The sequence below is a fragment of the Chiloscyllium plagiosum genome, unplaced genomic scaffold (assembly GCF_037043375.1).
Source record: "Chiloscyllium plagiosum isolate Xiang-an unplaced genomic scaffold, Cpla_swu_hap1 HiC_scaffold_23, whole genome shotgun sequence".
NCBI lineage: Eukaryota > Metazoa > Chordata > Chondrichthyes > Orectolobiformes > Hemiscylliidae > Chiloscyllium > Chiloscyllium plagiosum.
Genome location: NW_028270161.1, coordinates 42324316 through 42350977, shown reverse-complemented (window position 1 = coordinate 42350977; position 26662 = coordinate 42324316). Strand labels below are relative to the sequence as shown.

Sequence of the window (26662 nt, the reverse complement as noted above, 5' to 3'; positions counted from 1 at the left end):
AATGCATGTTCTTTCAAGACAAAAGAAATATTTAATGCTGCCTTAATTAAACAAAAACCTAAAAATAGGCTGAAGTGTAATCTTGAGCTGGAATGCAAAAGCAGTGCAGTATAGTACAAAACACTGGAATGCTCAATGGGACAATGAACAGCAAGGCAGAGACAAGAGCAATGCAGAAACTGAAAGGAAAATTGGAAAAACCTGGAAATTGAATGCAAATGTAGTGCAGGCATTCTTCAGACATGAAATTGCCAGTGGCACTGCACAGGCAGTAAAAACTTCCATTTCCAGTTGCACATCAATATGTCAAAGATGCAGACTTCCTGCTGCAATGCGGGTGCGACTGGTATGCCCACATTTCTCTTGTAACTTAGTGGATTCACTCATGATCAATGAGCTAGCTTAAATCAGGGTCCTGGTTCTCCCAGTCATTAGTCTTTAATGGTCCTTTTTCAACTGTTGAATACTCAAGATATTGTTAGAATGGTGTTATTAGTGATGCAGGAGGTGTGGGCACTTCAAGGAATGGTTGGTTTTGCAGACTTCTTCCTTTGTTCCAATGGGGTTTAATATGGATTGTACAGTTAATGTAAATTATGTGGCCATCTTGATTGTGCTGAAGTTATTTTAAATTTATGTTTTTTTTTAAAACATCTGTATTTCAACAATTCATTTCAAGTTTCCAGCCAGTGGATAAGGATCATTATTTGATAGAAATTGGTCTTTGTGACATTCATGGCCTAATGTCTCTCAATCATTTTCGTGCCTATCTTTTTTGACTATAATTGAACTGACTGGTGTGCGTCTATTTAAAATTAAAACGTGCATTCTAAAAGAAAACTGGAGTCTCGCTGTCTTATGCAACCATACAGATTCATGATGCTTTTTCTGTAGCATTTGAAAAAGTTACAGATCAGATCATTCATGCTGATTGGCTCTTCTGATCTCCAGACAGTCAGAGATTGGATTTACCCTGAAATGTGTGCCCCAGGATCTGACTGTACATTCATTGCCTGAAGAATGTGGAGATCTCTTTGTACAAACTGCCCAATTCTGGGATTTTGAGTAGAGGAATTCAGAGAGTTCTGACTTAGTTGGCTTGAATAATTAGCCAGGAAAATTTAGTGGAATTAAAAACTGCTTTAACTCCTGACTAACTAGAACATTAAACAACTTAGCTGTAATCTGATGATGATTACTGTACTGCTCTTGAGAGTCATGGGCTATTATAGTTTACCTGCTTTTGGCTCTCACCTATGTTCTGTCTCAGTGAGGTTAAGTGGAACATTAACATACTTTTCATTGATTTCAATGTTAAACATTTCCAAATCCGGGAGAGCACAAGCCAGATGCAGATAAAGTTTCTTTCCTCTGCCCTGAACATTATACTTTGATTTTTTTTTGGCTTTCATAATACTGACTTCTATTCAAAGAATTTCTTTGGCTCAGTAAAACGGCCCAGTGCATTTCAAACAAGGAAAACCTCACACAATTTGACACCAAGCCACATAAAGAAATATGACTGAAGAGGTAGATTTTAAGGGACATTATCAAGGAGGAAATAGAGGTAGAAAGGCAATTCTGGAGTTTAGCACCTTGGAGAGTGGAGGGAGATAGAATTTCATAGAATGCCTGCCGTGTGGGAACAGGCCATTTGGCCCAACTGGTCCACACTGACCCTCCGAAGAGTAACCCACCCAGATTCATGCCCCCACATTTACCCCTGACTAATGCACCTAACCCACACATCCATGAACATTATGGGCAATTTAGCATGGCCCTACCTAACCTGCACATCTTTGGATTGTGGGAGAATACCCGCACAGACACAGGGACAACGTGTAAACTCCACACAGACAGTCACCGAAAGCTGGAATTGAACCCAGGTTCTTGGTGCTGTGAGGCAGCAGTGCTAACTACTGAGCCACCGTGCTAATTACTGAGGGATCACCCTCAGGGATGAGCAAGCGACCAAAGATAGAGCAGCACAAGGATTTTAGACAGTTGTAAGGCTGGACAAAATTGCAGTAATTACAAACGTAGAGTAAGGCTAGACTGTGGAGGGAATTGAAAATGGGGATAGAAATCTAAACATTAACCACCAAACACAGATTGGTATGAGTTACTGCACCAATCTATTTTTTTTTATTTCCCCAGACATCTTGATTAATAACTGTCTTACAATGAGAATTAACAGTACATGTGTTTTATCAAAATTTTTATGATGTCTTTACAGTGTTGCTAAAGGTTGCCTCTGGTCAAGGGGATTGCACTGCTGGTTCTTGTTACCCACCTCTTGGAGACCTGCTTGTGGGCCGTAGCAGTCAGCTATCTGCTTCCTCAACCTGTGGTCTGAATAGGCCAGAAAAATATTGTATCCTCAGTCACTTACAGGTCAGTTCATACTTTTAAAAACATTAATTTTAAAGTTAATCTGTACATTACCATTCAACTTTAGCCCACAATCATACAGTGAGTAATAAATAAATTAATGAAGTTTGACACAAAGGTGGGTTACCACCAACTTCTTAAGGTTAATTAGGGATGGGCAAGAAATGGGGACTTTGTTATCAATATCTGCATCCCATGAACAAATAATATAAATAGTATGGATACAGAAAGCTTAGATTTAACCATGACATATTCCCAGTTTGGCTGAGGATTCTTAAATGAAACTTATTCTGTAAAATATCACAAATAATGTACCTGATTAGGTGCTTCCACAGGTAATTTTTAGATTTGAGAATGGATTAATTGCTGAGGAGGACATCCAGAAGCACTATCACGACCATTGCAGATTTGACTTGGATTTGTCTCAGCAATTCTATTGAGATAAAATATTGACAATCTGTGTGAGTGGCAATTAATCACAGAATCCCTACAGTGTGGAAACAGGCCTTTTGGCCCAACAAGTCCACACCAACCTCCAAAGAGTAACCCACCCAAACCCATTCTCCCTACTCTATATTTACTCCTGACTAATGCACCTAACCTACACATCCCTGACCACTATGGGACAACTTAGCATGGCCAATTCACCTAACCTGCACATCTTCGGACTGTGGGAGGAAACTGGAGCACCTGAAGGAAACCCACGCAGACACAAGGAGAATGTGCAAACTTCACATAGACAGTCACCCAAGACTGGAATCAAACATGAGTCTCTGGTGCTATGAGGCAGCAGTGCTAACCACTGAGCCACCATGTCACCAGGGGTTGGTTGAAATGACCCAAGGCCCCAAGGGATCCTTCCACATTCCACAGAAATTTACTTGTACCTCTACAAATGTCATCTACTGCATCCATTGCACCTAATGTAGTCTTCTCTACATCATGGAGACAGGATGCCTGCTTGTGGATCATTTCACAGAACATCTCTGGGACACCCACACCCAACAACCCCACCAGCCCATGGCTGAACACTTCAACTCCCTCTCCCACTCTGTCAAAGACCTGCAGATCCTGGGCCTCCTCCATCTCCAAACCATTACCACCCAATGCCTGGAGGAAAAATGCCTCATTTTCCATCTTCGGACCTAGCAACCACAGGGGATAAATGTGGATTTCAACAGCTTCCTCATTTCCCCTCCCCTCACATTATCCCAGTCACAAGCCTTCAACTCAGCACCGCCCTCCTGACCTGTCATCACTCCTCCCTCAGATCTATCACCTTCTCCCTCATCTTCATCCACCTATCGCTTTCTCAGCTACCTTCCTAGCAACCCCACCCCCCCTTCCATTTATCTCTCAGCCCCTAACCCACAAGCCTCATTCCTGATGAAGAGCTTATGCCCGAAATGTTGACTCTGCTGCTCCTTGAATGCTGCCTGACCTGCTGTGCTTTTCCTGCATCACACTCTCACCTCTGATCTCCAACATCTGCTGTCCTCACTTTCTCCTAGAGATGTAGAATAACATCTCTGAACAGATTCATTAGAAATATCTTGTACCAGGTTCTTACAAAGACAGAAATTATTGGAGAAACTCAGTGGGTCTGACGGCATCTGAAATTGAACTTCCAGAGGAAGTGGTAGATACAGGTACAGTTACAACATTTAAAAGACATTTAGATAAATGCGTGAATAAGAAATGTTCGAAGGGATATGGGCCAACCGCAGACAGGGGGGACTAGTTTAGTTTGGGATTATGGTTGACATTGCCTGGTTGGACTGAAGGATCTATTTCTGTGCTGTATGAGTCTATGACTCTGTGATTCTATGAGATGGGTATTGGCTGATCTTTATCCATTACTTTGTCCAACTGTTCTTCTCTCTCTTTGGCTCTAGCCCCACTTACTGTTTACTGCTAACTCCCTTCTTTCCTGAAGAAGGGCCTGTGCCCAAAACGTCGAATCTCCTGTTCCCTGGATGCTGCCTGACCTGCTGTGCTGTTCCAGCAATAAAGTTTCAACTTTGATCTCCAGCATCTGCAGACCTCACTTTCTCCTCGAAGATTTCAACCTACTGCGAATCCTCTTACAAGGATGCCTTCCTTGAAGAAGCTCTCTGCCGATTCCTGAAGAAGGGCCTGTGCCCAAAACGTCGAATCTCCTGTTCCCTGGATGCTGCCTGACCTGCTGTGCTGTTCCAGCAATAAAGTTTCAACTTTGATCTCCAGCATCTGCAGACCTCACTTTCTCCTGCTAACTCCCTTCCCCTGCCTGCCCCCACTCTATCTTCTGCACAAAACACAACATTTTCCTAGTTACCATCAGTTCCCAAGAAGGTCACTGGATCTAAAATGTTAACTCTGATTTCTCACCACTGACGCTACCAGACCTGCTGAGATTTTCCAGTAGTTTCTGGTTATGTATGTGAATTTAAGATTTTTTTAAAGTTGTAATATCTAATTATTGAAAGAATGCAAAAAAACAGAGTGGAACAAGGCCATCATATGTTCTGATTAAATTGTACAAAGGACTTAGTTTAAACAGTTGCCAAATTTCACTCGCTCCGATACACCATCAGATTATTTCAGAGCCATGAGATGTGGGCAATCAGTGCTGAATTGTAACCCTGGTCTGCATGCAGAGAATGGATATAAACAGTCCATTATTTCTCTCAGTATCAGCTTTAAACTCTAGTGTGATGCATTTCTAGAGGTAGCATGGAGTCGGAGCTTTCCTTTGTAGCAAAATCAATCTATTCCTTTGAGATCCGTACCAATCCGAATTCATATCCCAATGCAGTTTTATTTCCTCACTGAGTGGTTGTCACATCACACTGAATGGTTATACAGAGAAAAACTCAGAAGATTATTTATGTGTGGGTAACATAATTTTTTTCGACTTTGACCAATATAATTTAATGTTTTTATTCATTCCCGGGATGAGGGTGTCACTGGCCTGGCCAACATTTATTGCCCATCCCTAATTGCCCAGAGGGCAGTTAAGAGTCAACCACAAGTAGGCCAGACCAGGTAAGGATTGCAGTCTCCTTCTCTAAAGGACATTAATGAACCAGATGGTTTTTTCCTGACCATTGCCAATGGTTTCACCGTCATCATTAAACTCTTAATTCCAGATTTTTTTTTACTGAATACAAATTCCACCATCTGCCATGTGGGATTCAAACCCACATCCCCAGAACATTACCTGGGCCTTCGGATTAACAATCAGCAATAATATCACAAGGCCATCGCCTCCCCTCTTGAAACACATTAAAAAGGTGGTTGGGTTCACAATGAAGTATTGTGTGTGCCCTTTGATAAACTTCCTGCAACCTGATCTACTAAAGCAAACAATTCAAATAAACATGACAAAATGAATTGCTGTCTTTGCCTACAAAATGGAAGAATGCTCTGTCCAGGCAAGTTCACAAAATTGCTCAACATTGAAGTAAAATTAAAGAATGAGGGTGTCTTAGAAAGAATACATGTTTTTCTCTACATGTCAATGTAAGACATTGTATTAAAAGAGCTTGAGAAGTGCTTTATGGAGGTCCTTCAGAAGAGGAGGGATTGCCATAACCTGTCATTAATGGTGCATTGTTCGAAGCTGCATAACAAATTCCTGAATGCATGTTCAATTTAGTGTGAAAGATGTTTGCACTGTGGTGTCAAATGGGTTTTTAATTGTTGTGTACAAGTTAGTTCATGTTTCATTAATCATGCACTAGGGACTCCTGGGCAGACAAGCGCCTGACAAGCCACGATATGCTACAAACTTGCATGAAAACACATTCGGAGAAAAGTCTGAAATCTGTATTGTCACAACATCATTATTTCCTGCAAAGCTGAAGAACATTTCATTTCAATTACTATGAGTTAATTGATAGTTTGACTGTGGAGACTGTAAGCAAACAATGGAGAAAAAACAAAACCAATGTTGCTAGCAAAGCTCAGCAGGTCTGGCAGCATTTGTGAAGAGAAATCAGAGCTGAGGAAGGGTCACCAAATCCAAAATGTTAACTCTGATTTCTCTTCACAGATGCTGCCAGACCTACTAGGCTTTTCCAGCAACTTCTGTTTTTGTTTCTGATTTACAGCATCTGCAGTTCTTTCTGTTTTTAACAGAAAAAGAAATGTTGATCACTTGGTAAGAGTGAATAGGCAGAAAAGTTATGGTAATTCATTTGTGAATCCATGGTGATGTTTATAAATTCTCCTTCAGCATTAATATACTGGATTCCCCCAGTGCCTGTTATTTCAATGTTTATTTAAATTCATTGCTCTGAGCATGATAAACATCTTTTATACTTTAAAACAGATTGTAAAACTAGAATTAACGACAATGCTCAGTGTCTCTATTTTGTAGTGAATAATTAAGATAAGCTGCCTGAAGGCTTGTTTGTCTGCATGATATTCATTCAGATTCAAGTCTCGTTAAGTAGGATCATTTTGTTTAATTACTAGTTGGCAAAAGATCAATAAAGCTGTCCAATCCATTTTCACTTAAATTATGTGTTTTCATTTATAATCAGAATAATTCATACTTTGTGGATAAATAATTTCTTTTCCATTATCAGCTTTAAAATTATCTATTTTTTTAACAATGAGATGTATATTTCATCTTTTGGTGGCTTATAAACATCTCAAAGTGGTTAAACCAAATGTATAAGAGTTGTTTAGATGATTGGTGGCAATGATCCTTTGATACAAAGTTACTAGGGCAAAGTCAATGTCCTGAAGTCCAAATTAGATTAGATTACTTACAGTGTGGAAACAGGCCCTTTGGCCCAACAGGTCCACACCGACCCTCCGAAGAGCAACCCACCCAGACTCATTCCCCTACATTTACCCCTAACCTAACACTACGGGAAATTTAGCATGGCCAATTCACCTGACCTGCACATGTTTGGATTGTGGGAGGAAACCGGAGCACCCGGACGAAACCCATGTAGACACAGGGAGAATGTGCAAACTCCACACAGACAGTTGCCTGAGGCAGGAATTGAACATGGGTCTCTGGCGCTGTGAGGCAGCAGTGCTAATTGCTGTGCCACCGTGCCGCCCATAAATGTCTTGTGTATAACTGTAAGTGGGGTAGGATTGTGACAAAAGCAAGGAGGATAAAAATCTGCCAATTTACTGCTGGTAATTTGCTGATTCTGATTTTTGGAAGAACAACAAACCAAGTTTCTGTACTCTCATTGGAAACCTCATTGATATCACATGCTAAGAGAGGTCAATTCACATTGTCAGGGGGATTCACTGTCATTTCTGTATCAACAAGCATTATCAATGCAACATCCCAACGTTTTTTACAGAAGGAAAGAATTAGCAGCTTTGATAACAATAAACAACAGAACAACCTTGATTATACAAATGATGCAGACGGAGAGCATTTTGTTTGGATAACTGATTGTTCGGATAACAGATAACGTTTTTATGGGACCTTGAGATCTTGTTTGGATAATCCGAAATTCAGATAATAGACATTCAGATAAACAAGGTTGTTCTTGTATTAATCAACTTTCCAATTGATATGTCCATATTAGTGTATGTAAATGAGACATGTCTGTTTCCATTAAATAGGATGAACAGAAGTGTTTTACTTGTGATTCAAGATTACCTTACAACCATATCAGCTCTACCAACAGCCATCGCATTGAAAATGTGATCACTGCTTTTGAACCAGATCGGAAAAGGAAATGGTGGCAGTCTAAAAACGGTAGGTTAGTGGAAAAGGTTGGTAAATAAGATATAGGAACTGGCGAAGGTCATTTCGTCATTTGAGCCTAACTTATTGTTCAACAAGATCATAGCTGATCCTCCATCTCAATTCCACTTTCCTGTACTATACGCATATCTCTTAACATAAATTAGCAAAACTTGACTGACGTCAGTCTTAAATTTACACTACAATTCAGTATCCACAGCTCAGGTAGAGAGTTTAAAAATTTAAATCCCTTTGATTTAAGGGAATTCTCCTCATCTCATTGGCTAATTCCTTATTCTGAGACTGTGATCCTGTGTTCAGGTCAGAATTGAATTCCAAATCTTTTTTGCAACATATGGGAGATAATGGAGCATAGGGTGTTCCATTAAAGATTCACCACTGCACCTTTATCCCAGTGCATTCACTGAAACAAGCATCACCACAATGCTGCTACTATATGTTGCTTCTCATTGATATTTACTTTCTAAGCAGGACAGTTGTCCACATTATACCTTTTTGTAGCCATTACACCTTTTAAGTACACTTCAGCTCAGCTCCTACCAAGAATATTAATCGTGGAATCTTACAGCATTGAGAGAGGGTAGTTAACCCATTGTAGCCACACAGGCTATTTGCAAAAGCTATCTAATAAATCTTATATTCCTGCTCTTTCCCTATATAACCCTGTTCTTTATTTTCCATTTCAAGTGGATGTACAGATTCTCTTTAAATAATCAAGCACATTGGATGCTGCCCAGAATTAAATAATACTCAATAATTTCACATCAATTTACAGACTAATCACAATTTCACTCACAGGAGTCATTACTATGTAGTGAACTTATTTGCACTGGTGCTTTTCTCAGGATAGTATTAGCAAGGGATAGAATATATCCTAATCTTTTCATTCATGTTAGAATACAAACAGCCTCATGCATATTAAATCTGAGCCTTAAGTCCTTTTAGCATATAAGATAATATCTGCATTACTTATTAAAACAAAATATTAAGTTTATTAAGATAATGACTTTGTATTATAATGTATGACAGGGGACAGCAGTCAGCACTCTATATTACATATTTTCTGACTTTTATTCATGTTGAAATGCCAATTATTAATAAAAAGCAAAGATAATAAGATGAAAGAGATTACAATAATGTAGGGTTATGTCACAAGCAAGCAAAAACAATTCAGCATCAACAGAAATTCAAATGCACACTTTTCCAGTTTGTCTGTTTGTTAAAACTGGCTTACAATAGCAAGGTAGTTATGTTATCAGAGACTGGTAATCATCGATTGTGGGTTCAAGCCCTGGTGTGCAAGTTTGAGAATTTCAGTTTAGTTTATTAAAAAAAACTAATATTGGTGGCAGATTTTGCCCATAAAATCTCAAATAGATCAAGCTAGGGAAGTGATTGCTGGGCCCCTTGCTGAGATGTTTGTATCATCAATAGTCACAGGTGAGGTGCTGGAAGACTGGAGGTTGGCAAACGTGGTGCCACTGTTTAAGAAGGGTGGTATGGACAAGCCAGGGGATTATAGACCAGTGAGCCTGACATCGGTGGTGGGCATATTGTTGGAGGGAATCCTGAGGAACAGGATGTACATGTATTTGGAAAAGCAAGGACTGATTAGGGATAGTCAACATGGCTTTTTGTGTGGGAAATCATGTCTCACAAACTTAATTGAGTTTTTTGAAGAAGTAACAAAGAAGATTAATGAGGGCAGAGTGGTAGATGTGATCAATATGGACTTCAGTAAGGTGTTCAACAAGGTTCCCCATGGGAGACTGGTTAGCAAGGTTAGATCTCATGGAATACAGGGAGAACTTGCCATTTGGAAACAGACCTGGCTCAAATGTAGAAGACAGAGGGTGGTGGTGGAGGGTTGATTTTCAGACTGGAGGCCTATGACCAGTGGTGTGCCACAAGGATTGTTGCTGGATCCACTACTTTTCATCATTTATATAAATGATTTGGATGTGAGCATAAGAGATGTAGTTAGTAAGTTTGCAGATGACACCAAAATCGGAGGTGTAGTGGACAGTGAAGAAGGTTACCTCAGATTACAACGGGATCTTGATCAGATGGGCCAGTGGGCTGAGAAGTGGCAGATGGAGTTTAATTTAGATAAATGTGAGGTGCTGCAATTTGGGATCTTAGCAGGATTTGTACACTTAATGGTAAGGTCCTAGGGAGTGTTGCTAAACAAACAGACCTTGGGGTGCAGGTTCATAGCTCCTTGAAAGTGGAGTTGCAGGTAGATAGGATAGTGAAGAAGGCATTTGGTATGCTTTCCTTTATTGGTCAGAGTACTGAGTGCAGGAGTTGGGAGGTATGTTGTGGCTGTACAGGACATTGGTTTAGGCCACTATTGGAATATTGCATGCAATTCTGGTGTCCTTCCTATCAGAAAGATGTTGTGAAACTTGAAAGGGTTCAGAAAAGATTTACAAGGATGTTGCCAGGGTTGGAGGATTTGAGGTTGAGGGAGAGGTTGATAGGCTAGGGCTGTTTTCCCTGGAGCATCAGAGACTGAGGCATGACCTTACAGAGGTTTATAAAATCATGAGGGGCATGGATAGGATAAACAGACAAAGCCTTTTTTTGGGGGTGGGTGAGTCCAGAAGTAGAGGGCATAGGTTTAGGGTGAGAGGGGGAAAATATAAAAGGGACCTAAGCGGCAACATTTTCACTCAGAGGGTGGTACGTGTATGGAATGAGCTGCCAGAGGATGTGGTGGAGGCTGGTACAACTGCAACATTTAAAAGGCATCTGGATGGGTATATGAATGGGAAGGGTTTGGAGGGATATGGGCCGGGTGCTGGCAGGTGGGACTAGATTGGGTTGGGATATCTGGTTGGCATGGACAGGTTGGACTGAAGGTTATGTTTCCATTCTGTACATCTCTATGACTCTATGACTCTAAATAATGTGTATGTACCACTCTTATACAGTATGGCTTATACTGATTTCGGATTCACACTAATATTTTTTATGTTTACCTGCCTGATGTAGTGTAGCAAGCCACTCAGTTGAATCAAATTACTTCAAAGATTAGGACTACAGTATTCCAAGGACCACCTCACACAACCATCGCAAACTGGTCAGCGACACCTACTTGTTGTGTTGCCAACACTCCCAAAATGGCCAGGAGTTAATGGAATTGGCGTCGACCTCCTAGTGGCCAATGAAAGCATTCTGAAATTTAAAACTCCAACACCAGTAGCGAAGGGAGCAGGCACGCAGGCAGAACTCTTCTCTTTCTCCTTTGTTTGTTTAGTCTCCACCATCTTTAGTGCAGGTAGTTAACACTTGAAGTGCAGAACCTGTGACAGCCTAATGCAGTAGGATTATCAGACTCTCCTGTTCCTACTGCTTGAATGTAGCTGTTTCACATTCAAATGGAAAGTGAAACATTGTAGTGCTGTGGCTCTGATTGATGACAGCTGCTCCTGCCTTTTAACTGATCTGAGGACAGCCAGGCCCGGAGTTGGTAGTTTACAGGAAGCCTACTTAGCTCAAAACCAGGTTAGATTAGAACTGCAACTTAGAATAATGTGCACTTCTCGTATTAACTTCTTTTGGCAGGGAGCGGCACTCCAGTCCATGATTGAAGAGTTTGAAGCAGCTGTATACAAGTGGAGAGCTTAGAATGAAGTAAATTCCACATGGTTCAGTTTTCACTTGTCTACAATTGCTCTCCATACTGCTCTCCACTGCTTTTTATCTGAAACTGTGGTCCTCTTACATCCCCGGCTATCCATGACATCACTTCCATGGATTGTCCTGGAACATGTTCAACCTGAGTTGGCAACCCTACCCTTGTCTAAAGAGTGAATAGTTAGATCTAGCCCACTCATGTTAGCAGCTTCCAATCTTGTTTGGAATCAGAACAAATTATAGCGTTTCATAACTGAATTGGAGACCTTCTATAATGCTGCTAACATCATTCGACTTACAAGCAGCCCTATGTTGTGAGTAAAAAATTCATGTTTACATCACATTCTTGCAGATTTGGGAAATCCAGTCCACTGCTTGGACCAGGGTTTCAATCTCCTGGATCAACAACTGCAAATAAGGGTGTAGAGAGATCTTGGGCAAAATGGTGTCAATATGTACTGAGAGGAGAGAAAGAGAGATGTTAGAAGGGAACCGTCATGAAGTATGAGGGGAAAATGCAATCAATTAATGTGCTATTATGAAGAAGGTGAAGAGACAAATGCAAGGGTTGCCTCTAGATTAACTGGGTGAACTGGAAAGGAATCAAAGAAAAGTGATCTGATGAAATCAGAGAGGGGAGGGGAGATACAGAAAAAAATGTCAGAGTATAAAGATTAATCTTCTGTTAAAATAACAGGCAGAGGAATGCCATACAAACATGTTAAGCATTTAATCAATATTGTAGCTGACAGTAATTCCCTACTTTATTAATCTTGTTTATACAGATCGGCAATCTGTAACTTGTCATGTTTTCTGAATTACAATGAACTTCTTTGTTGCTGTAGGTGTGCACCATGTCAGCATTCGGCTGGATCTGGAAATCCTTTTTCAATTCAGTCACCTTTTCCTTTCCTTCAAGGTAATATTTTCAAATTATCGTGCCAGCTCCTATTCAAGTAGAAGCCATGACTAACAACAGGCAAACATGTTAATTGAGTTTTATCTTTATCTCCACCAGTCTTCCTTCAATAGGTTTCTTTTTGCATGAATACTCCCCACCCCCAATATTTATCAAGAGACGAGAACATCAGTTGCAACTTCTTTAACAGCCCTCGAGTGATATAAAGCTGTCCTGTATTCTGTATGTTTGAGCAGAAATCTATCCTATGACATGGTCACAAGGCCAAGGTGGTTTGTTCTTGCAGCCATGAGGACGTTTGTGACATTTTGTCACCATTCTTGTTGAATTTCTCCACGATGCAAATGATTCTTCATCGATGCCACACTGTTTCAGGAGTTCATCAACAACAGAGTGAAAGCACAGGTGAGGAGGCCATCGCACTCACTGACATATCATAGCTCAAAGACTGTGGCCTCCTCAGTCAGTAATCTAACAGGGCTTGGTCTTCACACTGAGTGTAGTTTGTCCCTAACTTCGTGCAGGTTATGCATAAAATAAACCACCAGAAGGTTTCTGAATTTTTTTTGTTAATAGGGAGTGAAGGGTGCTCACATCCAAGTCCTTATAGGCAATTCTCTTTTATTATTGAGGTCAGTATGAGAAACAGGTAGCAAAAGAAACTCCAAGCATCATTGTATTATATTGTGCCCTTCAGATGCTAACCTAAGACTGACGCCTATGGTATAAAGAGACAAAGAGTGTTTTGTTGTTGCATCACACATGAGATGGTAGAACTGGCAGTGAATGTTGTATTGATCATGGAGACTGCCGGATAAAAGGTGAAGGTAAAGAGATCCCCATCATGTTTTGGGGAAGGAAAACAAAGGGGTGAAAACAGGAGTGCGGCAAACAGAAGACATGGATCCTACTAACTGCAGTGAAGGAAAACCGTCACTGGGGAAAAAGGGAAGGCATTTCAAAAACGTGGGAGAAGATAGTGACATTGTTGGTCTAGTTGTAAAGCAGATGGTGAAACTGGACGAATGGAATAGAGCCCTCCCCGGAAACAGATTGTGAGTGAGTGCAGTCAAGATAAATGTTAATGCATTTATAATGAATATCAGTCAATGGGCTAAGGCCAATAAATGGAGGCAGAGAATTTGAAGAAGTAAGTGAAGTGTTGGAAATGGGCCATGCAAAGATGGGGGAAGGGTGGAAACTGGGATAAAAGCTGATGACATTTTCTACTCGGCAAGCGCAGGAAGTGATGCAGTCATCAATGTATGTAGAAAGGAGGTTAGGAAGTAAGACAAGAACTCTATATATTTCTTGAAAAGACTGGCAACACTAGGACACTGCTGATGCGCATCACAGCACTTTTTATTTAAGATTAAAGAGGTGAGTGAAATAAGATTTCTTAGTGTGAGAACAGGTTCAGACAGCAAAGGAAGGCCGTGGTGGATAGGGATCTGTTGGAATTCTATTTAAAGTAGCAGAGAAAACCCTCTGAAAGTCACAGCAGGGATGAACATGTAGAGAACATGTAAGCCAATAATAAAGTGACTAACCCAGATGGAAATCCCGGCCATGCACTCAGATCCTGCATGGACCAGCTGGTGGGAGTATTTACGGACATTTTTAATGTTTCTTTACTACAATCTGAAGTCCCCACCTGCTTCAAAAAGACCACCATCATCCCAGTGCCAAAGAAAATTGTGCAGCATACCTCAATGATTACCGCCCAGTGGTTATGACCTCCATCATTATGAAGTGCTTCGAGAGGTTGGTCATAGCTCACATCCAGCCTCCCTGACTGCCTTGATCCTTTGCAAGTTATCTACCAGTGCAACAGATCCATAGCTGACACCATCTCCCTGACCCTACACTCATCCTTGGAACATCTGGACAACAAGGACACCTCCACCAGGCTCCTACTTATTGACTGCAGCTCCACTTTCAACATCACAATTTCAAACAAATACATCTCCAAACTCTGGGACCTAGGTATCTGCACCCCTCTCTGTAACTGGATTCTAAACTTCCTGCTGCATAGACAACAGTTGGTAAGGATACGTGACAACACCTCCTCCACGATAATCCTCAACCTCAGTACCTCACAAGGCAGTGTAATCAGCCCCTACTAAACTCCTTATACACTCACAACTGTGTGGCTAAATTCCATACCACTTAATTTATGGCTTTGCTGAGAACACCGCCATTGTAAGTTGGTGGCATTAGGTAAAGACAACAACCTCTTCATCAAGGTCAGCAAAATGATGGAGTTGGTCATTGACTTCAGGAAACGGAGTGGAGGACTCCTGTCTGCATCAATAGTGCTGAGATGGAGGTGCTCAAAAGTTCTTGGGAGTGATGACTGCCAACAATCTGTCCTGGTCCACCCACTTTGACACTACGGTCAAGAAAGTACAACTATGCTTCTACTTCTTCAGGAGGCTAAGGAAATTTGCCATGCTCATAAACACTCTTACAAATCTTTATAGTTGCACTATTGAAGGCATCCTGCCTGGATGTAACCAGCGTGGATGGCAGCTGCTCTTCCCAAGACCACAAGAAAGGTCAGAGAGTTGTGAACACAGCCCAGTCCATCACGCAAGCAAGTGTATCCATCCATTGACTTCATCTATTCTTGGGAAGGCAACCAACTTTATCAAAGACTCCTCCCACCCTAGTTACACTCTTTTCCACCCTCTTCCATCAGGCAGAAGATATAAATATTTATACACATGTTAAAACAGGTTCAAGAACAACTTTGTCCCTGCTGTTATCAAACGTTTGTACAGACCTCTCAAATGTTAATGTTGATCTCTCTCTGGACCTTCTCAGCAGCTGTAACACTATATCTTGCACTCTGTTCTGTTACCCTGATGCACTTGTACAGTACGATCTGCCTGTAGAGCCCATAAGACATAATTTTCACTGTTCCTTAGTACACGTGACAGCAATAAATCAAATCCAATCAAATCAAAAAACAAGCTCAAGCCAAGGAACTAGATCTGTCAAAGTGGCAGAAAGTGTTGAAAGATTCATGTAGCAGTTGAGAAGACACTGAACAAGTGAAGATAAATTCGAGTCCAGTTGATAAAAAGTCATTTCCATGAGGCAAGAATAGATCAAAACAATGGCTTCATCTCACATGGACCTTGGGGATGAAGTCAAACAGGCTGTGATCATTTGCAGGCAGTGGAGGAATGATGTCCAAAAAACAAGAGATCATTGGTAGACTATGGAAACAATGGCTTGATGTTTAGAGCTGAGGTTCCGTGGCAAGTAGGAAGGGGTTTCAGAGAAGGAGATTTCAACTTCTGTTAGCAAATTAACAACTGTCAACAACTAGAGTTGAATTCACCAAACAGCACATCCACTGTTGTAAATCAGTCAGACAAAAGAAGACTCCAGGTTCAGAGGCTGCAAAATAAGATGATGTTAGAAGCAAGGTACTAGCATGGATAGAGGATTGCCTAAGTGGCAGACGGCAGAGAAGATGGCAAACTGTGACTAATGGATTTCCACAGGGGTCTGTGTTGGAACCACAACTATTCGCATTCTGTATTAACGATGTTGACGAAGGAACTGAGGACATTGTTACTCGGTTTGCAGATGACACAAAGAGGTAGAGGAACAGGTAGTATTGAGGTGCTGGGGAGGCTGAAGAAGGAGAGTGGGCAAAGAAGGGGCAGATAGAATACAACATGGGAAAATATAAGGTTATGAACTTTGGTAGGAAAAATAGAGGCATAGACTATTTTCTAAATAGGGAAAGGCTTTGGAAATCTGAAAGCCAAAGGAACTGAAGAGTGCAAGTTCAGAATTCTCTTAAGGTTAATGTGTGGGTTAAGAGGGCAGTACAATGAGTCAATTTGAACATTCTCTAACACAGAAGATTCTAATCAGCCTACTCTTTCCTCATCTAGACATTCCGCCCAGCTGCAATGTTGGTTGAGAGATCCTCAGATTTTGGTCAAACATGGAGAGTGTTGCGATATTTTGCCTATGATTGTGCATCCGCCTTCCCGAATATTCCCCGTGGACCTGGACAGAGAGTGGATGATGTAATCTGTGATTCAAAGTATTCTGACCTTGAACCTTCAACAGGTGGAGAGGTATGATGTCGAAATTAATTTCTTTACTACATTTTCAGTACGAATATTAGCATGCATAAGAGTGGATACCATCTTAGCATTCCATTGAATAGCTGTCAACCTGTCCACCAGCCAGAAAGCTGGGAGCAGCTCCACCTTGGTCAGTTCTGGAAGCCCCATCTCAATTGCCTGGCAGTCACACCATTAACTGCCTGCAGTTGAGGCTGCCGTCACTTTAAGAGCATAGAACCTGTGTTTAAGAGCTGCCAGTCAATCAGAGGGAAGGCAGCTCTTCAATCTCAGTAGCCCAGCTGGGAGTGCTGGCCACTGATGGTACTGCCAACAACCCAGAGCTGTTACAATGCTGTAAGCATGGAGAGCAGGGCATGTGCTATGTCATTAGTGAGAAAAGGGAAGCATTTTGAAGGTGTGGTGTAGCCTTCCATGGGTCATAGGGTGCTGTATCCGTGGTGCCTCCATCAACTCTCGCAGTCTATAAGCAGACCACCAGCTTTTATTGATCAGCCTGTCTGTGTGGCATAGGGTATTTTGGAAATAGTAATATCCCAGAAATGGAATGAGGCACTTAAATGGCCATTCAGTGGCTACTTGGTCTCTGGGCCAACTTTCCCTGTTCAGATCGTTAACTGATTAGTGGGAGAGTTAAAAAGGCAATAAACATTCCAAACCCCTTCTTTCACTCCTCATTCTATAGCCAATCCCAACCATATTTTATTTCTCAAAATCAGATAATAATCTACCCTTTGTCTAAACTAGTGATTTAACGAATTCTCTTCTATAGATCACAAAGTATTCAGCACCTCTTAATAACCTACAGACTTAAACAATCATCTTGAAAGTAATTACCTATACTGGTGAATTAGACCTACATGAATGTGGTACAGTCCTTCAGTGCGTGAAAGCCCTGACCATGAAAATTTGATGCAGATATTTGATTATTGATCTTTTTAAAAATATTTAATGTTACAGTTTAAAGTAATGGAATAGCTTGCTGGTTTAATAAAATTCTATTTAAAATATTTGTGTAGGTTGTTCTAAAAGCATTGGACCCACATTTCCAAATCAATGATCCATACAGCCACGAGATACGAGGTATGTACGTTTATAGTAAGTACGTAAACAGCCAACTGTTGCAGAGGTTGGAGTGTATGAGTCTGAACCCCTGCAAGACTACAATCTTCAAATTCTGACCTCTTCTGTTGTAGTTATTAACTGAGTTCAGGTGCTTTAAGATGGAGCAGGTTTTGAATCTTGACAGGCACGGGATATTTAGGAATGGCAGGAAACGAGGAAAAGGTAGAGGAATATTGCAAAAATACCAGGAAGTATGTCAATTTCAAGGCATCGATCCCAGACCTAACAACAAGGAGTAGAGTGAAAGAAAAGCACAAGAGAAATCCTGGAATTCTGAGTCATTAAGACTTTTAGAAAGTTGTTTAAAGGGTTTGCGATGATATATTTAAAGCATGCAGGTGTTGAATGGGGTTGGCATCTCCCTGATATCACCAGAACAGAACAGAACAGGAGAGTCAAGCATTTTCAGCTGGCAATGGGGGTGGGGGTTAGCAAACAGATTGTGCCCCCCTGGCCCATGATAAGAGTAGCACACTCCACAGCAAGGACATAATTCTGGGATTGGGGAGGGGGGAGCGGTTACAGAGAAGAAAGAGGGGAAGGGCAACAACAAAGGTTAAACCTTCAACACAAAATCGACCGGTTAATAGAGAACTACCTGGAGATGACTGAGAAACAATGTCCCAGGAAAGTCCGACCTTCCAGTCAGGTGATCAAAGATATCTGTGTCCTAACAATGTCTTTACAAAAGAAACAAACTTTGTAGTGAATGAAACCTTTGAAGAGCAGGTGTGCATGCTGGAATGGATAGAGATAGAGGAAGCTGATGTGCTGAAAATTTTGTCAAACATTAAGATTGACAAGTCGCCAGGCCCAATCCAGATTTGTCCTCGGCTGCTTTGGGAAATGAGAAATGCAATTGCTTCGCCACTTGCGAAGATCTTTGCATCCTCGCTCTCCATTGGAGTCGTACCTGAGGACTGGAGAGAGGCAAATGTAATTCCTCTCTTCAAGAAAGGAAATAGGGAAATCCCCGGCAATTACAGACCAGTAAGTCTCACGTCTGTCATCTGCAAAGTGTTAGAAAGGATTCTGAGGGATAGGACTTATGACCATCTGGAAGAGCATGGCTTGATTAAATGCAGTCAACACGGCTTTGTGAGGGGCAGGTCATGCCTCACAAACCTTATCGAGTTCTTTGAGGATGTGACTACGAAAGTTGATGAGGGTCGAGCTGTGGATGTGGTGTATATGGGCTTCAGCAAGGCATTTGATAAAGTTCCCCATGGTAGGTTCATTCAGAAGGTCAGGAGGAATAGGATACAGGGGAACTTAGCTGTCTGGATACAGAATTGGCTGGCCAACAGAAGACAGCGAGTGGTAGTAGAAGGAAAATATTCTGCCTGGAAGTCAGTGGTGAGTGGTGTTCCAAGGGCTCTGTTCTGGGGCCTCTACTGTTTGTAATTTTTATTAATGACTTGGATGAGGGGATTGAAGGATGGGTCATCAAGTTTGCAAACGACACAAAGGTTGGAGGTGTCGTTGACAGTATAGAGGGCTGTTGTAGGCTACAGCGGGACATTGACAGGATGCAGAGATGGGCTGAGAGGTGGCAGACGGAGTTCAACCTGGATAAATGCGAGGTGATGCATTTTGGAAGGTCGAATTTGAAAGCTGAGTACAGGATTAAGAATAGGATTCTTGGCAGTGTGGAGGAACAGAGGGCTCTTGGTGTGCAGGTACGTAGATTCCTTAAAATGGCCACCCCAAATGGACAGGGTTGTTAAGAAAGCATATGGTGTTTTGGCTTTCGTTAACAGGGGGATTGAGTTTAAGAGTCGTGAGATCTTGTTGCAGCTCTATAAAACTTTGGTTAGACCGCACTTGGAATATTGCGTCCAGTTCTGGTCACCCTATTATAGGAAAGATGTGGATGCTTTGGAGCGGGTTCAGAGAAGGTTTACCAGGATGCTGCCTGGATTGGAGGGCTTATCTTATGAAGAGAGGTTGACTGAGCTCGGACTTTTTTCATTGGAGAAAAGGAGGAGGAGAGGGGACCTAATTGAGGTATACAAGATAATGAAAGGCATAAATAGAGTCGATAGCCAGAGACTATTTCCCAGTTCAGAAATGACTAACACGAGGGGTCATAGTTTTAAGCTGGTTGGAGGAAAGTATAGAGGGGATGTCAGAGGCGGGTTCTTTACACAGAGAGTTGTGAGAGCATGGAATGCGTTGCCAGCAGCAGTTGTGGAAGCAAGGTCATTGGTGACATTTAAGAGACTACTGGACATGCATATGGTCACAGAAATCTGAGGGGGCATACATGAGGATTTGTGGTCAGCACAACATTGTGGGCTGAAGGGCCTGTTCTGTGCTGTACTGTTCTATGTTCTATGTTCTAACAATGCAACCTTTCAGCTTGCAGCACGAAACTATCAGAGTCTCTGTGCTATTCAGCTTCTTCATTTCTGGTTCTTTTCAAGGACCTGCTGTGGATCTTAGCAAGATCTCAAAAGTAACTCCACACCATTGCATCCTGCTGGTTACTGATGTCCACTTTGTCAGAGCTGGACAGCACATCCATTTAACAGGGAATAGGGCCTTGCAGTGAGCACTGGGTTTTGCTGCCATCAGGTGAAGGTTAGCATGTGTTATACCCGGACGGTCTTCAAGGCACTGACTGACCTCTCAGTGAGGTTCATCATAAAGAATGCTCACCACACTCTCAATGTCCAACCTGTCTGTAACTGAACTACTTCTATGGCTGTGTTCATTTTCCTAGAGTTTCCACATCTCTTTCATCCTCTACCAATCCACAGAACCTCAGATGTTTACACCAAGCCCCTAAATATATGCAGAACTTTAGGTGAAAAGGGGTATCCCTTGAAGAGGTGGTGACTCAGCCACTTACAGGTGCCCGAGAGAGAAGCCCAAAGTGATAGAACCACTGCCACCCAGACCAAATGACTACCATTGAGCACACCACTGAGGTCTAAAGATCCATTTGCAGTATCTGGTGGTGCCTTCCATTACTGTCCTGCAAGGGCATTGGTCATTATGCTGTTCTGATACACTTCCCACAGTGTGGCCCTCCGGAGAGTTGTGGACCTTGGGGACAGTGAGGTCTTGGAAGGAGACAGCTCATGGGAGAAGAAGCAGAACCAGGAATTGAGGATGGAATGATTCCAGGCACAGGGAAACAATGGTGAAAAGAGAGACATCCCAGCTGCATGACAAAGTGGTCTCTCTTGTAAGGTGAAGAGATGCCCAGCACTGGTACCATGTTGCGTGATGAATCTTCACCAATGTTCACCATGTTGTATAAGTTAGATGGATTCTCGGTCATTGTAAGGTAGATTTGTTGCACCATCATATTTTTAGGTCTAGTGTGACAGATGAAAACTATTAGGTAATCTAATGAGAAAATTCTGTAGCATTAAACAAGATATGGGTTTACTGTATGAAAGCAATCAGCAGCAAGTTACATTGGGATCATAAACTCTGTTACTAATATTATGAGGGAGATGATTAGTTGATAGATCTTGTCTCCATTGTGAGCCTGAGTTGTTCCTGCCATCTAAACCCTTATGGCACCAATAATGGGGTAAAATCTGATGCATTCCTCAAAATTAACCCTTCCAGAACAAAAGACTTTACACAACTGCTTCCACCTGCGACCCCTCTTGGAAAAAGGACCACCCACCTCTACCTTGTGGCATCCAGCATATGATCTAACTTGGTATCAGTGAGGGTGTGTCCTGCCATTGGTGCCAGGCTCCAATTCTGCTGTGGCATCTCACTTTCCTCTGGAGGCACAAACTGCAGATCCCTCCCTCGGACAACCAAGAGCATCAGCGTTTTCTACCACGGCATGCCGAAATGAATCTGAAACTTCATCTGGTCCATTCCCATCCTCATTGGCTCTAACTGGACAGGAAATCTTCTCCAAATCAATTCAGGGCTAACCCTGTGAAAATCTGATCATTCATCAGAGATAGGTCTCTAACCCGAAGGACAAATGTGATTCTCCATGGTGAAAACTCAGTCCATAAATGAATCAAACAGAAAACCTTCAGGTGTAACTGGTGAATGAAGAAGATAGAAATGTTCAGGTGCACCTCAACATAGCTCTGGGAATATTTCAACAGCGAACTTCACTGGTGACCCCGAGATTTTTCAGATTATGAAGAAGTTCCCTAATACATATCTGTTTCTGTGTTTTGAATACCCTCACATCTAAGGTCATATCTTGGATCCTACTTGCTTTCACAGGCAACAAAAAGTGTTCTATCAGCAAGATCTGAGGGAGAATTAACAGGGCCGCTCCTTCAATTCCTTTTGCAAAGGAGTGGGGGTTTAGATCTCATTTATTTAATCAATAGGTAGAATTATTGCCCAAAACCCTTTTGGGAGATCCAGATTGTGATCCTTTCCCTAGATCCTCAGTCAATTTATCCTCCGACCATTGATTGCACGTGGTCTTGCCATCACATGTTTCCAATTATTGAAGTAATCGGAGATGTAGGTACTCCTGTGGTTGAGAGTACACTGATCTTGTTTGCAGCATGTGAGTGAACATTCGGTCCCCTCAGGATCACATGGAGTCTCAAGGGTCCGGCCAGGACTAGTTGTACCCTAATTTGAAATCATTCCACTGTCATGGTTACAAAGGAACACACAAAAAGGGCTGGCAAGCCTACATTCAAAAGTAGGAATATAGGAGCAGGAGGAGGCCATTCAGCCCATTGAGTTCATAATTCTCTGAGTAAATAAAATCTCCTCATCTCCCTTACTTTTAAATTGTGCGCCTGTTTCTTAACTTCCCAACCAGGGCATTTTCTTTTACCAGAAATAAAAAACCCAAAAGAACTGCAGATGCAGTAAATCAGAAACAAAAACAAAGATTGCTGGAACAGCTCAGCAGGTCTGACGGCATCTGTGAAGAGAAATCATTGTTCATGCTTCGGGTCCAGTGACCCGTCCTCAGACCCTTCTGAAGTAGGGTCACCGGATCTGAAACATTAACAATGATTTCTCTTCACAGATGCTGCCAGACCTGCTGAGCTTTTCCAGCAACTCCTGTCTTTATTTCACATTTGCTTATGTATTTACCCTATCTATCCCTTCCAGAATTTTGTAACCTCCTCGTGTCCTCTTCACAACTCAGTTTCCTACCTATCTTTGTGCCATCAGCAAATTTGGCAACCATCCCTTCATCTAAGTGATTTATATAAATTGTGAACAGTTAAGGTCCCAGCGCTGATCTCTGAAGTGCACCACTGTTTTACACCCATTTTCAGCTTCCTGTTAACTATCCAGTCTCCTATCCATGTCAATATGTTACATTTTACACCATGAGCTTAATTCACAAGCCACAAGTGGTTTTTGACTCAAGTTCTGTTTCTTCCTCAAGTTCAATTGTTCTTAATGGTCAAACGATCCACGCTATCTCTTCACTGTTAGCAATATGGTCAATGCTATTCCATCCTATCCATTAGTAAGCAAAAGATGATACATGGTTGTTGTTAAGAGTTTCAAAGGGCTTTATTGGGGAATCAATTGATTGTGTAACTCATAGGTTTTTGTGGTATGTGTAATTAATGCTAAATGATTCACTTACCAATGACAAGCTGCACAGTGGGTGTAAAACTGATTTCAGCACCAAATGGACAATAGTGATTTGGGCACCCATTTTAAAAATCCCCATTGTTTTCATTTCTATTGAAGCCAATGGAAGAACAATTGGATACTTAGTACAACAAACCATACCTCCAGTTTCAAGCCTTTGTCCTGTATCTTCCACAGAGCTTATAACTTTTACCAATCTACGGATAAACTTCACACAGCTTCATACACTTGGAGATACACGTTTGCGGAGGAGACAGGCCAGAGCTAATGAAAAATATTATTACGCATTGTATGAAATGGTTGTTCGTGGGAGCTGCTTTTGCTATGGGCATGCCAGCCAGTGTATTCCTCTTGAAAATATAAGAGGTGATGTGTTTGACCAGCAAGGAATGGTAAGAATTTCACCAAAATTCAGTTACCCTGTGATAAATTTCAAAAGCACACATAATGCAATTATTTTCAGAAAATTAAATACAGACAGTGACCATAAAGATGAAAACGTGCCACTGGGGACATCTATGGTTGACCTTGATGGACTTTTCATGTTATAGGTAGATATTCTTGCCACCAGGGGCACCTGTATTTGGAAGTAACAAAGAACGGGGCACAGCACAGGGTCAGGATAACAGGCTCAAAGGATGGACTACGTGAAAATGGCACAACATAGATAGAGGCCATTATCACCATTGCATTAGTAGTGGCTCTTTGAAATAGCTATACAATGTAAGTCTCAAACTCCTATTGCTTCCTTCTGGCCCTGTAAATCTTTCTTTTTAGCTATACATCCACTTTCCTTTTGTCGCTACATATCCGTCCACACCCTTTCAAGCACTATATTCCAGTTGGTAGCAATTTGCAATGTAAAAAAAATCTCCTTATTTGCCTGCTGGATATTTCTGTGAAATATCTTAATTATTACCTTGACTACCAGCCCTCCTGCTGGTTTCCTCCCTGTCTGATCTATCAAAAACCCAAAAGAATTCTGATAGCCTCAATGAAATCTTCCCTTAATGATTTTGCTGTAAAGAACAGTCCCAGTTTCTCTCTGCATGGCTAAATCCATCATCCCTCATGCACGTTTCTTCAGTCCACCCTTCAAAATTTTGAGACTCTTTGTAAACTGTGATGCCCAAGCTTGGACGTAATCCTTTAGCTGCGGTCTAACCAATGAGTTACAAATAATAAAGTATTACAAATAATCAATAAAATGAATATAACAGAGCAAACATGTGCTGGAACACTTGTTAAATATCTTGTATCTTATAAATACATATTGTGTGTCAAAGTAGAAGAAAATCTACTGATAATTACATTGGGACTAAAGCTTAACAAATCTCCGACAAAGATTGCGAACAAACTGAAGACCCAAATATCATGGACTAAGTGAAAGCTTGGAGTTGTATAGTGCTTTTAATGTAGAAAATGCTGTAAATTGCTTCACAGGATAAAAAGAAAGTGGTGGGAAATGCTCAACAAGGTTAACAAATTCAAGACAGTTGCAAGCTGTCTCATGTTAGAAGGAGGAATGATGTTGGAGTACAGCATAGAGTGAGGGACTAGGAAGAGTAGGCCAATGATACAGAAGAATTGTAAATGCAAATTCTAAACTACATGTGCTGGAGAGGGCATTACTTCATTTCCTCTGGAGATTGATGTTAAAATAGAACTTCAAATTCACAAATAAGAGTTATAATTTATAGTTGTATATTAGCGAAAACCATTATTCAAATCAGTTTCAAATATAAATGTTTCCATAGGTTCACGGACGGTGTATCTGTCAGCACAATACAGATGGTGCAAACTGCGAAAGATGTAAGGACTTTTACAATGATTCACCATGGCAACCAGCGATAGGATCAGAGAGAGACGAATGCAGAAGTAAGAACTGTTGCACTTATTAATAATCAGTTTAACTTGCCTCATAAGTCCCTAAAACACAGAATTGAAAACAGATTTGGATTCTGAAAAATGAAAGCTTACACATTGTATAACTATTTTCAAATATTCTAGCAGAAAAATATGCAGGACTAGAGTTTTCACTTCGGACACAATCAGTGATCAAGTGAAAACTGTGTTAGCTTTAATGAGTGGGTTTGTGGGATCTTTTGTTCATGTTTTCACTTGAAGTGACTTGCGTATCACCAAACATATATCTTCCAAGAATCAGTGCAATTCAGCAATGTTTTAGAATGTGTTTTTTTTTTGAAAATTTTGCATTAAGTATATTGCTTGGTGTATTTAAGATCGGAAATTTCACTAACTTAATTTACAAAAGAGCATTACCCATATTGCTGGAATTGGATCTTGCACAACATATAAGCAGTAGTTAATCAATACTTAGTATGCCATTTGTAAGCAATTTGGTTTTCACGAACTGAAAAATATTTTAACAACGTTATTTAGAACAATTTAATAGTTTCATTAGATTTTCTTTTTTTTAAATTAGCAAGTTTTAAAATGTAACTTTAGTATTCTTGAAAGTGAAAACAAGTTTAAGTTTAAAAGAATTTTAAATGACTCAGAGGTGACAAGTTGAATCTTGCACGTGCATGCATGAGACCCCAGAGCACTCTTCAAAGTATTACAGGGGAATTCATGCTCTGACAAATTTAAACTGCTTTGCTTTGTATTTTGCTTAAGAGTTTTGAATCAAGTACGTGTTTTAACATGGTTACCAAACACTGAAGATCACTTTTAACTGTTCCCATATCAGCTTTCAATTTGTCCTTTTCCTTAGGTCTAACTATATACTTGTTCCTTTTTAGGGTGCAACTGCAATGGACATTCTGAAAAATGCCATTTTGACATGGCAGTATATTTGGCCAGCGGAGAAGTCAGTGGTGGGATTTGTGACGAGTGCCAACACAATACAATGGGTCAAAACTGTAACCAATGCAAGCCTTTCTTCTACCAGGATCCTGGGAGAATGATTTCTGATCCATACGCATGTGTCGGTAGGATTTCTTTCTTACTTTCTATCACAGTTTGGGATTAATTCTGACTATAAGTGAAGCATTGTAAAAACTAATGGTCAAAGCCAAAGTGACCACTACACAAATTAATTATGCAAAATGTAAAAACAGCGAGAACAATGTTTTAAAAGAATCTTCTATTTATTGTTGAGATTAAATGTGTTGTTTCAGCAGATTGTGTAATCTTGGTGCAAACTTCTCT

General features: G+C 41.0%; 1 protein-coding gene across 3 annotated transcripts in view; it reads left to right on the top strand.

Annotated features, from left to right (window-relative positions):
• LOC122561661 (laminin subunit beta-4) overlaps nt 1-26662 on the top strand; it is a 180842-nt gene that overhangs the window by 67492 nt on the left and 86688 nt on the right. For all 3 annotated transcript variants that reach the window (XM_087999570.1, XM_087999569.1, XM_043713613.2), the window contains exons 3-10: nt 2237-2394; nt 7975-8110; nt 12607-12680; nt 16595-16783; nt 17812-17875; nt 23666-23880; nt 25246-25366; nt 26254-26442. In XM_087999570.1, the coding sequence (XP_087855696.1) occupies nt 2237-2394; nt 7975-8110; nt 12607-12680; nt 16595-16783; nt 17812-17875; nt 23666-23880; nt 25246-25366; nt 26254-26442 (1146 nt within the window). The remainder of the gene's footprint in view (nt 1-2236; nt 2395-7974; nt 8111-12606; nt 12681-16594; nt 16784-17811; nt 17876-23665; nt 23881-25245; nt 25367-26253; nt 26443-26662) is intronic.